Source organism: Mesocricetus auratus, unplaced genomic scaffold (genome assembly GCF_017639785.1).
Source record: "Mesocricetus auratus isolate SY011 unplaced genomic scaffold, BCM_Maur_2.0 Super-Scaffold_100694, whole genome shotgun sequence".
In the NCBI taxonomy this organism is placed as follows: domain Eukaryota; kingdom Metazoa; phylum Chordata; class Mammalia; order Rodentia; family Cricetidae; genus Mesocricetus; species Mesocricetus auratus.
The window spans coordinates 1148746-1161615 of NW_024429268.1; the positions used below are offsets into that span (position 1 = coordinate 1148746).

The 12870-nt window shown below is 38.9% G+C and overlaps 1 protein-coding gene across 1 annotated transcript in view; it reads right to left on the reverse strand.

Annotated features, from left to right (window-relative positions):
• Cntnap2 (contactin associated protein 2) overlaps positions 1 to 12870 on the reverse strand; it is a 2029549-nt gene that overhangs the window by 734131 nt on the left and 1282548 nt on the right. Inside the window, exon 13 of the mRNA XM_040740424.1 lies at positions 9696 to 9896. Within this exon, the coding sequence (XP_040596358.1) occupies positions 9696 to 9896 (201 nt within the window). The remainder of the gene's footprint in view (positions 1 to 9695; positions 9897 to 12870) is intronic.

Consider the following 12870-nt stretch of genomic DNA (forward strand, 5'->3'; position numbering starts at 1 on the left):
GCACAAGAACAGAGAGCATGAGGATCCTTTCATTTCATTTTGGCTACCGGACATCTTTACACAACAAAGGAAGGAAAAATTACATTAGTCCTTTTGGTGTCAATTAAAAGTACCTGAATCATGGTCAAGATGAACACATGCCTTCAGTGTCTGCTCTTCAAACTGTCCACTTTCCAGATCTCCCTTAAAAAGCAGCTCAGCCGGGAAGCCTTAGAGTTGCTGCCCGGTTTCCCAAGTTAGAAGCTTGAGACACTGTGGAGTTTTCCTTGTTTAGTCTATGTAAGTCATCTGATACTTTCACCTGAACCTTGAACAAGCTCTTCCTCTCAGTGCTAGCAGTCCTCACAGACAGCCACAGATTCTATGCTGTGAGGTCCCTTCACACCAGCTCTGCCTTCTACACCATTCTCCATGTGATGGCCTGAATGTCCAGGTGGCGTTAAGGTGCTACATTTCCCGAGACACAGGAAACTCACATGCGTAAGCCATCATTACTTCCCCTTCCCACTTTTCTGGTTGATACCTTCATAGCCGCCTGTCAAATGATGCTTCCACAGCCTCACAGGACTCTTTTCCCTGCTGCCAGTCTGCCTCTTTGGTTGACAGTGTTTGTCCTGTCAATTCTAGTCCCTCCAGTGTGCAACATTATTAGATTTACTACACTTTCTAAATGTGTTCTTTTTGTCTTTCTTGCTTCTTTTTCTTTTTAAAACATTTACTGGAACCTAGTGACAGAGATGGAGGAGTGATGAGCAAAGGGTCAAGACCATGATGATGAAACCCACAAAGACAGCTGACCAGATAAGGGGGGAGCTCTTGAATCCCAGACTGATGCCTGAGAGGCCAACAGGAGACTGATCGGGACTCCATGAATGTAGTGCCAGGGAAGAGGCCACAGAAATCACTGGGGCCTTGGGTAGTAGATCAGTGTTTACCATGGTTTATGAATGAGCTTTGGGAGCCCATTCCAAATAGAGGGATGCTCTCTCAGCCAGGACACATGTGGAAGGGCCTAGGTTCTGCCCAGGATAAAATGACAGATTTTAGCGATCCCCCCCCAAGGAGGATCTCACCCTCCCTGGGGAATGATGTGGGGATTGGGTGGGGGGCTGGGGGAGTGGTGGAGGGACAAGGGAGGAGGGGTGGGAGAGGGAGCTGGGACTAACAAATGAAACATTCACGTTTCTAATTTAAATAAAAACATATATTGAGAAAACACATTTACTTATTTACTTGTGTGTGTGTGTGTGTGTGTGTGTGTGTGTGTGTTTGCAAAGCATGTAGAGATCAGGGAACAGGGAACAATTTACATTTTTTTCTTCTAGCATGTGGATCCTGGTTATTGAACTTAACTCAGCAGTCTTGGCAGCAAGTACCTCTATGTGCTGAGCCATCTTACTTGGCCTGCAATTTTATTTAGACAGTTCTTTAACAAAGTCTGGCTTTGAACTCCTGTCTAGCCTACAATGGACTTAACCTTGAACTCCTGCCCTAGAAATGCTGGTAGTACAGACCACACCACAATACCATTTCAGGCAGGGCTGGAGTTCGAACCCAAGGTTTTCTGCATGTTAGGCAAGCACTCTACAACCTGAACTACACTGCTGACCCCAAAATATATCCTTCAATATTGTCTTTGCTTGTCTCATTGAGCTATATCCTCCAGTTTTAATACTAAAATTAGGGCCCAGAACTAATTAGCTATAAGACTAACCTTTTTACTGATATACTGATTAGTAACAATGAGTTTCATTTACTTAAAACAATGGGATTGATGAAATGTTTTTTGAAATGTCTAAACTATTTCAAAAGTTAAACATGAAGATTTTTTTAGACTGGAAAATAGAAAGTTGGGGAAATGGCTTTCTTGGAAAGTGCACCAAAGTTCAGATTTTTATTTTTATTTTTCTGATAAAAATAGGTTATAAGTCACAATGGTAAAGCTGTGTTTCCTTCTCCTTTGGTTGCCACTAAATCACAGTTTGCTATCATCAAAGTCTATTGAAATTTACACAGCTTACTTTACAGGCAAAGATTGTGAACATAACTCCTTTTCAATAGATACAAAATCTAATAGAAAACTACCCAAAAGGATGGATAATTTATATGGCTTCTTCCAACATAACAAAGCAATAAAAGTATAACTTATGAGAGCTAGGCTATACTGAGAAATTAAAAGAAATGAAACCCTGGAAACCAACAAACAGTACTAAATATCACCAGGAAGACATGGAACACAACCACCCACAAGTCTGCAATTAAATAAATCTCCACATATGCAGGAAATAAATACTTTGGGAGAAAATTGTGAATTAGAAACTATAATATGATTTTTAAAATAAATTATGTGAGTGCATTGCATTCCAAGACATCCCAATAGTTGCTCTAAAACAGGCTAGCAGTTCCTGTCCAAAATATTGAAACATCTTAGTCATCTGAAAACACTGGGAGTGTAGACTAGAACTGTATTCCAGTAGTATGTAAAATTGTATTTCTCCCAGTATCTGACTTAGCGGATTCAAGTTCTTTGTGTTTGTACAGAGGCAGCATGTCGTGAGGATATGTTTATAGATAAATGGTGTGTGTGTGTGTGTGTGTATGTGTGTGTATGTGCGTGTGTGTATGTGCGTGTGTGTGTGTATGTGCGTGTGTGTATGTATGTGTGTGTATGTGTGTGTGTGTATGTGTGTGTGTGTATGTGTGTGTGTATGTGTGTGTGTATGTGTGTGTGTGTATGTGTGTGTGTGTATGTGTGTGTGTATGTGTGTGTATGTGTGTGTGTGTATGTGTGTGTGTATGTATGTGTGTGTATGTGTGTGTGTGTATGTGTGTGTGTATGTGTGTGTGTGTATGTGTGTGTGTGTATGTGTGTGTATGTGTGTGTGTGTATGTGTGTGTGTATGTGTGTGTGTATGTGTGTGTATGTGTGTGTATGTGTGTATGTGCGTGTGTGTATGTGTGTGTGTGTATGTGTGTGTGTGTATGTGCGTGTGTGTGTGTATGTGTGTGTGTGTATGTGTGTGTGTGTATGTGTGTGTATGTGTGTGTGTGTATGTGTGTGTGTATGTGTGTGTGTATGTGTGTGTGTATGTGTGTGTGTATGTGTGTGTGTGCGTGTGTGTGTGTATGTGTGTGTGTGTATGTGTGTGTGTGTATGTGTGTGTGTATGTGTGTGTGTGTATGTGTGTGTGTGTGTATGTGTGTGTGTATGTGTGTGTGTGTATGTGTGTGTGTGTGTGTGTGTGTGTGTGTGTGTGTGTGTGTATGACTGGATGCCCCTGTGTGCATGTAGAGCTCAAGGGCCATCCCTCAGTGTCTGCCTATCATTTATTTATTTGTTTCCTTGTTTATTTATTTCCAAGAGGTGGTGTCTATCACATTGAAAATTTTACCAAAGGAAATTTAGTTAAAATCATAAGGGGGCATTCATACGTAAGCAAGATATCTTGCAAGACAAATACAGGATCTTGGCATGAAAATTCTCCCTGAAATTTCCTGACCCCTAAGTTATGCACACTCTGCCTATTTCTTTGTCAAGAGAATGGAAACAACACTGTTGGGCTCATCAGATATACAGCCATGCTTGGCTAGGAGCTTACAAATATACTTCAGGCAAGAGAAAGGAAAAAGTAAACTGAATGTTCAAAGTTGTATTTCTGTGTATTCCAAGTAAATTTTTTTATACTTGAAATAGCTTTAGGATGTGGTTGATCTGTCTCTGAGGTTCATATTAGGTGGTCACAGTTCAATTGGCAATCCCATAGTACCATGTCTATCCATTCCAAGGAAGCCTAGGTTTGGATTAGTCTCTTATATAATGTCCAAATATTATTGCCAGCACTCCATAGTCAAACTGACCAACTTTTTGTGGTCATTTGTATCATTCTAGAGTCTCAAAAGCATTTCCCCATAGATAGGTGCATGTATGTATGTATGTATGTATGTATGATATATATATCAAGTAATTAGAGGACTTATTTCATAATCAGACTTAATTTTTCAATGATTTCTCTCTTTTTCATATTATTAACTTTATAATTCTTTGGCTATAAAATTAAAGTATGGTAGCATTCCTCTGGATCACCACTATTGGCTTTCTCAAATTGGGTACTACTTTGCTATTTCCATTGATATGACCTCATTCCAACTTACATATGGAACTATACAATTTTTAGTACTTTGTTTCTATATGTTTATGTGATGGTTAAGAACAAACGAATTCTTAATCACATTGGAAACTGAACATGAATAAGAGATAGCAAAACCATTATTTTAAGTGATTCCATTTTCAAACTTTGTAGTCACAATGGATAATACTGTGACCCACACATCACCATCCTTCTAAAAGCTATGAGTAACCAATAATGAATTGGTAAGTCGACATTTGCAAGCTGATTGTATGGCACAAACAGTTATCAATAGAAATGCACAAGCTCCGCATGCCTATCAATTCTTAGTCGCAAATGTCTTAGGAGCTACAGAGCCTCAAATGACGTCTGAAGAGTAAGGCTCTTAAAATAAAGAATAACATTTAAGTGAATGGCTGTTACAGCCTCATTTGATATTCATTTTAATTGCAATGACTATAATGAATATACTTTGTATTCAAACAGATGCTACAAGTGCTTCTGAGGAAGTTCCAGCATAATTCAGTCTTAGTTACAGAATGACTAAGTGGATATTTAAAACCAGACGTTATCACGAAAGAGGAAAAAAAAGCAATTACAGCATGCGTTAGTTCTTTAAAACAACAAATTAAACATTCTTATTAAATTCTCTTCTTTCTTATTTTGACTGGTACACAATCCAGCACACAGGGAGCTTTGATATATTAGCAGCTTTGTCATGTGATTGTGTCAGCTGCTTTACACAGTAGCCCACCTGGTTAGGAAACATGGGCAGTGTGGGAAAGGACCCTGAAGAGTAGGCAGAAATCCACTTAACAGTATCTAGAGACTGTACAATCGGATTAAAAACAACACTGTGTTAGTGTGATTGAGTTGAAAAAACAGACAGTTATGTATGCCATTTTTATTTCAGCTGGCCATAGAGTTCCCATTCCTTTTAGTCTTCCCCCACATAAAGGACTTAAACAGGAGAGGCATGATGCCATAAGCAGTGTTTCCTAACGGTGGCTCATAAAACCACCTGCGAATGTTTGTTGTAAGCAGTCATTACTGAATCCCAACAAGATCCCATCCAGACCTGTGTGGAGGGCCCCTGGAATCAGTGGTTGCAGTAAGCAGCCAGGAAAAGGGGATGCTTGTCCCTGCTTAGAAAGAAACACCCCAGGGTTCATAATGGAATATTTGAAGCTATGCACTTTTATTCAAATTAGCAAACATGGATCACGGACAGATCCTGTGTGAAGGTAAGAATGATAGGAGCATATTTCAGCAGAAGAGGAGGCAGAAACAATGTAAGAGCCAGAGGGGATGGAGAACACCAGGAATACAAGGCCCTTGAAAGCCAGTGAGCAAAGCTCATATGAATTCATAGATTGAAACAGCAAGCATAGGGACAACATGGATCTGCACTGGATCCTGGGCATATATCTTTCAGATTAGTATTTTTATGGGACTCCTGAGTGTGGGGATGACTGGGTGTCTGATCCTTGTACCTGCTCCTGGGCTCTTTCCTTCTGTTGGCCTGCCTCATCCAACTTTGAAGAGACTGATTTGTTTTATCTTTTATTTTTTTTTGCTACCTCCTGATGGGGAGTGTTCTGTGTATATGTTGTGTTATTGGTTGATCAATGAAGTAGTGTTGGCCAATAGGGAAGCAAGATAGGTGGGACTAGGAGTCGAAGAGAATTCTGGGAAATGTAGGAATAGGAGTTGCCATATGATCCTGGGAGGAGAGGACGCATGAGCCTTGAATTTTCAGTAAGATAAGACCTTGCAGAAATATATATATATATGTGTGTGTGTGTATGTGTGTGTGTGTGTGTGTGTGTGTGTGTGTGTGTGTGTGTAGCTATGGGTCAATACTTAAGACAGAACTAGACAATGAGAAGCCCTGAACACTGGCTGATAGCATTGTAACTGATAGGGTGTCTGTGTGTTATTTGGGGTTGACGCAACACAGGGAGCAGGCTGGTGGGAAGAGTTATCATAACAACCTTCTAGAAGTCTGTTCTTTCTTTCCAATGAGAGATAGGAAGGGAATGGATCTTGATGAGAGGAGAGCTGGGGAGGAACTGGGAGGACTAAAGAGAAATGAAACTATTATCAGGAATGAAAACAGAATATGTTTGTAATAAAAGGGAAAGCATAATAGGGTGTTTCAAAAATGCCTGGCATATATAATGACAATTTTCAAAAATAATTTTAGGTACAATGACAACCTATAAATATCATAAATACAATCTTGGATTCTCTGAAAACATAAGGGAAATACTGTATTTATTACAAAAGTCCCATCAAGAGGTTCTTTCCTGAAAAGGTCATCTGGAGGTGAAAGGGAAAAGTGTTTAATTTAGAAAATGTAACTAACATATTTTAAAACATGTTTATTGTTATACTTTGTCCCATGACTGTAATAAGATATCTTTACCAAATGCAACATAAGGGAGAAGGGGTTTATTTGACTCACAGTTTAATGTTACAGTCCATCATTTCAGGGAAGTTAAGGCAGGAGCTTGAAGCAGCTAGTCATATCTATCTACCACCAAGACTTAGGAGGAATGAATTAACCTATGCATACTAGTACTTAGCTCTCTCTACTAGTGGACAGTTCAAGATCTCCTGCCTAGGGAATGCTGCCACCCACAGTGGGGAGCTCATCCCTCAAATAAATAACCAATCAATATGATCTCCCACAGACAAACCTGATCTATAAAAACTCTTTTTAATACTCACTTCTGAAGTGATTCTAGATTGTTTTAAGTTGACAGTTAGAACCATCACATGTCTCTTATTTTTCCTAAACTTTCCATAAATATGCTATATAAATGAGAGTAGTGGGTGTGTCTGATTCCTTGTGGCTAATAGGAAAACATTATCAGTGAAGGAAAGAAGGAAGATTACCTATTAGACCAAGAGGGATAAAGGTTAGTTGCCTTTTAAAAAATCAGTTCTCCTGGTACCTAAATTGTATGTTATTGGTATACTTATTTGATAGCTCTACCATGTTTTCTAAAAAATACTATTTTTAAATTACTAGACAAATTTGATAATGAAACTTTGTACCAATGAAAGTAACAATATTTCTTCCTGATGAACAATTTGTCCCACTTCTCTTCCATTCCAGGACTGGAGAGTAATTAACTGGAATCTGTGAATGGAGCCTCTGTGAGGAACACTCACTCATGAAACAGAGTAAAACAAGCTGATTCATTAGCAAATCTTTCTGCCCTCGGTTTTTCCAAAGCCGTTGGCTGATGCTTGCTAGCAATAGAAGAGGGTCCAATAAAAAAAATTCTGAGAGCAGTGAAGGGCAACAGAAACACCTGTTGGGCTGTGTAGAATTCTCAAATTCTCAGAGTTGGTCTCCAGGCCCTTCAGATTTGACATCATCTGAGAACTCGTCATGTATCTGACAGAACTGCCAAACAAAAAGCCGTGGGCAGGCAGGAAGTTGAGCAGTGGGAATGCAATCCCTTGTTCTTCAGGAGGAAGGAAGCCTAAGTTCGAGGAGCTGGTAGATTTAGTTTGTCATAACAGGGCCTCCTTGTTGTGTCTATGTATGGTGAATAGAAAGAGAGGAAAAGAGAGGAGAGAGAAAAAGGGATAGAGGGAGAAAGATAGAGAGAGAGACAAAGAAGAGAGAGACAGAAGACAGAGTCAGACAGATAGGGAGAGTAAGTCTGAGGGTGAATGCAAGGGAGAGATATCTTTAAACTTCTTTAAGGCTGCCAGTCCTGCTGGGATTAGGACATCCCCATTCTGAGTACATTTGACATTATTAGGTACTATAAGACCTATCTCCAAATACAACTGCTTTGGGAACCAGGGCTCCCACACCTATATCATGGAGAAACACAGCCCGTTTCACGGCACTCAAAACAAATATGTACCCTCAGCCTCATTTTGAACCTGCTCTTCCAAAAATATTGGGAGTGGAGCCAGACACTTCTACTTTCCTTACTCCTGTGTGTTGTTGTCCTCAAGCACAAACAGGCTCAGAAACATGCAGGCTCAGAAGGACAGGGCAGAGACCCAGTCCAAAGCAGAGCTGACCTATGTGCACACTCACTTCCCAACCCAGGGTTTCTGACCAGCACCAGAAGGGCCGTTCATATCATATCTACTGCCATTCATTCCACAACACCAACCCGGGGAACTTCTTTCTGCATTTTCAGTGACACATTACTTCAACATGCCAACCATAATCATCTTTCTGTCAAATAAAACAAGCCCTAATTTTCTAAACCTATTGCCTTTATACTTTCAGATTTTATTCTCCTGCAGTCCATTGTGTACACTAAAAACACCAATGGCACACAAAAGGAACAAAAAAATCATCTCAAAATCATCTATTTATTTTTTGTCTCTTTACTCTTCTCCGCAAGCAACTCTCAAAGAACACTAGAGCTAATCCAGTATCAATTCAGGGCATCACCTAGCCCACTAGTCTTTGACACAATGCAATGTTATAATCTTGCTTATTAATTAAAAATGTGCCTTTCATGTCTTTAAATGCCATAGACCTCATAGACATTATTACCCTAATTTGACAGAAAAAAAACATGGAAAACCGAGGCAGGATAACAAGGAATCTGTAGTAGAACATGGTCACTATAGTCTGTAATAGTTATATTACTTTCTTGAAAATTGTTCTTACCACAAAAGGCAAGGTATGCACATCCAAATTAGCTTCATTTAGTCATTCTGCAATCTTATTTCAAAACATGTTGCACATGACAAATAGATGACAGACAGGTTTACTTACTGCATAAGATAAGCAAATACCCACAAAGGTGTTCAATGGGTATCCTAAAGACACATATAGAAAATCTCATAGCTGCAAATCTGAAAACATTATCCCCTCTATTCAAGGCTCATGCTCATTTTTGCTTCAGTGTTATGGACCAAAGGATGCATATCTTTGCCTACATCTTAAATTTAGAGCCATGACTCAACCCCAACCACAAGAGATTTTCCTGCAGAGAAGGTGCTTTCAAGTGTAACTTTGGGGGCTTCTTTATTCTTTAAACCCCAGTCTTGTGCATACATACACATGTACACCTTCACACACGTATACTGTATATTACTAAAATAGACTGTCACGATAGACATGACAGGGTGGATTTCTTAAGACAGATGCTGTTAAATGACAGTAAAGAACCCTGAAATCTCTCACTGCTTCATACCAGATTTCCTAGCAGACAGCCTTCAGAAGGCTTTCATCCCTACATTAAAGACACCAGAGGAACCCAAAAAGCATCACCTGAAAACTCAAGGAGCTCTGGCAAACTTCTGCCCAAGGCAACTGCTTGATAAATGACCATTAACAGCACATCTTGTATATATGCATAAGCTTAAAATAATTGAATTGCTTTAAAAACCGTGCATTCCGAGCTTCACTGTCCAAAAATCAATCCCAACAATTAAACAGGACTTATTCAGAGCCATCTGCACATTGAAGACTGAAGACTGGACAAGAAGATAATAAGCCACACCTGTTGGATTGTTCAGGCAAGTGCAAACACCAGCTGAGAGAGTAATTAAAAGTAATGTTCCATCGCAGCCTACCTGGGGTGTTCAACAACCTGGACATCCTGCAGAAGTAGGAGACGTACTGTTCACAGTATTCTGCACTGCTGGTGATGGCACTGATCTGATCCATGGAGGCACTATAGATGAGCTGTGTCACCGAATACTTCTCTGGGTTGTATCCCACAACTGTTGTCTGCATTTGTAAGTCATGAGACACTATGGTCCACACCTTGTCCTCTGTGGGGAGAGAAGTAATGAAGACAGTGGCTCATTAGTACTCTGTGCTCTTTCGAATGTCAGAAGGCAATTGAGCTATGTTTTAGCTGCTATTCTCATTAAACTTGTGGAAAAGTGTGTTAGAAGGAGCAATCATGACAGTATCGCGTGGGTGTGCATGTGTTTGTGTGTATTTGTGGTATACACATGTATGTGGTGTGCATATGTGTTTCATGCACACATATGTATGTGTGCATGCCTGCATGTACTGAAGAACATGTCAAGTGTTTTCCTCAATCATCTCCTACTGTACTTCTTTAAAAAACATTTATCTATTATGTGTACAGTGTTATGTTTTCATATATGCCTGCAGACCAGAAGAGGGTGTCAGATATCATTACAGATGGTTGTGAGACACCATGTGGTTGCTGGGAATTAAGTCAGGACCTTTGGAAGATCAGCAAATGCTCTTAACCACTGAGCCATCTCTTCAGCCCCCCCCACTGTACTTTTAAAAAATGCTTTTGTATTATTTCATTTGCCCCTTCCTTTATACACCCTCCAAACCTCTCATATACCCCTCCTTGTTCTCTTTCAAATGCATGGCCTTTTCCCCTATTAATTGTTGTTTTATACACACACACACACACACACGCCTAACCACATGAATAAAGCTTGGTCTGCCTGAAAAAAAAAAAACGCTTTTGTAGTATTGATCCATTGACACAACCAAGATCTGATTACTTTTCTTTCTTTCATCACTTAATTGAAGTGAACTCACAAATAAAGAAATCACTCTGCTAGATTAAGAAAGCCACTCAAACACTTGTCCATGCCTAAACTCTCTACATGATCTCACTCATATGGATCCTAGATAATTTTTTTCCTAAATATTATACTATACCTACACTTACAGCTGTTTACATACGTACATGGACACATTACAGTTCAGGACCCACATGAGTGAGAACATGAGTGGTTTCTTTTTCATTTTCTTTCATAGTGTGTGTGACTTTTATTAACAATATACACGGCCACACATTTTCCTGAAAATTTCATTTTTCATTTACAGCTATTCCATTTTTCATATGTATCATATTTCCATTATCTCATCTTACTATTTGAGATGGGGGTCTCTTATGGAAGCTCAGAATTTTGACAGGGTTGGCAAGCTAGCAAACTCCAGGGATCTGCCCATTTGTATGCTCAATGTTTGCATTTGCTAAAACATATAGCCATCCCCATCTTTTATGTGGGTTCCGGGGATTTGAACCCAGGTCATCTTCCTTTCATAGCAATTTCTCTTAGCTGATAAGCTATCTTCCTAGTGCTGTCTTTTTTATCTCAGATCTATGTTTTGCTTATAAGAACAGAGTAGAAAAATAATATTTTACTAAAATAATGAAAGACGTTTCACTGACAGAAAGGGATAATTTTTTTCTGCTTAGGATTTTGACATCTGTTTACAGCTCCTGTATGAAGCTCATTGTATTATTACTACATCCTGATTTTGAAACCTACCATTTGCCTTCTGGTAACTCAATTGTCTGCTCTTTTTGAAATGACCTCCATGCCATCAAACCATAGACCTCCTTGAAAGCTGTTTACTTTTAACAGAATATGCATCGTTCTTATGAACAAATGCTCATTCACACTGGCCTTTCTGGTAAATGAGATTCTACTTTTTCTGTCATTGAACTGTCCTATACAGTGAGGAGTAAGGTGGGAGAATAATTATCATTGTGTTTGGGAACCTGATAGTCTCAAAGAAAGAAAAGTAGAATTGATTATAAGCTTTATAAAATTAAATTAGCTAAAACTCCTTCTCTATTTGAATTTTAATTGAAAACATCAGTATGAACCTAAGACAATATCTTTGTTTTGAAATGTTGACCTATGCATGAACTTAGTGCAATGAAAAAAATCTTCAGAACAAGATGCTATGCCTAATAACAAATGCCTCCATTGAAGGCTATTTGCCATTAAGAGAAGATATTAGGGTCTGTGAACAAATGACTACTTCCTGGGCTAGATATGAACAAGTTGAAAGGAGTGCCAGAGACAAACCATCTTTCCAGAAACAAATATGCCATTGGATACAGAGACAATTTCAAAGATCCTGTAAGAAACAAGGCATGGTATATATGACTGCAACCCTTGAGCCATGAAGGGCAGAGACAGGAGGATAACTGTGACTTGCTTCTTTTGGCTCAGCTTCAGGTTCAGGGAGAAATCATGCCTTAAGGCAATAAAGGAGAGAGTAGTAGGTCAGGACACTCAATGTTCTCCTCTGAACTCCATATACACAACTTACAGACACATGCAAGCACACACGAAAACACCCTTAAAAAGAGTGGATAAATTCAGTGTAGGTTAAAGGCAATTGGAATAATGAAAGTAAGATTTAAAACTTTAAGCAAAATCTATTTGCATATTGAAACCGTAATTAAAACTGGCATTGGATACACTTGAGAAATTATTTGTCCATAGTACAAAAATAAAATTTAACCCATATTTTTAACACTAAATAAAAAACTATTTCAAGTGGATTAAAGTCTTAAGAGAAATGTGAACTTTCAGATAAACATAAGGAGAAATAAAAGACTATATTATTTTTAAACAAGGCACAACATGAGGGCATTATCATGGCAAAACCATATGCATGTGAGTTTGTTAAAAGTAAACTATCTTCTTCATTGAAATATCAGAAGCCATGTGAAAAGTTAAGCCCTGGATTAAAAGACATATTTATAAAATACAGATCCAACAATGATCAGCACCTAGCTACATTGAGAGCACCTAAAACTTATAGCAGAAATAATCCAAAAGAAATGACAGGGATATGCATTTTTCCAAGTGGGTCAGAAAAATGGGGCACTAACACATGGGGAAATACACCTATGCCATAGTCAGGGAAATAGAAATTAAAGCTACAGTGATTTTATTTTGTGTTTATCTGACTGGCAAGGCAAAATGTTTGATCTTACCTCAGTCA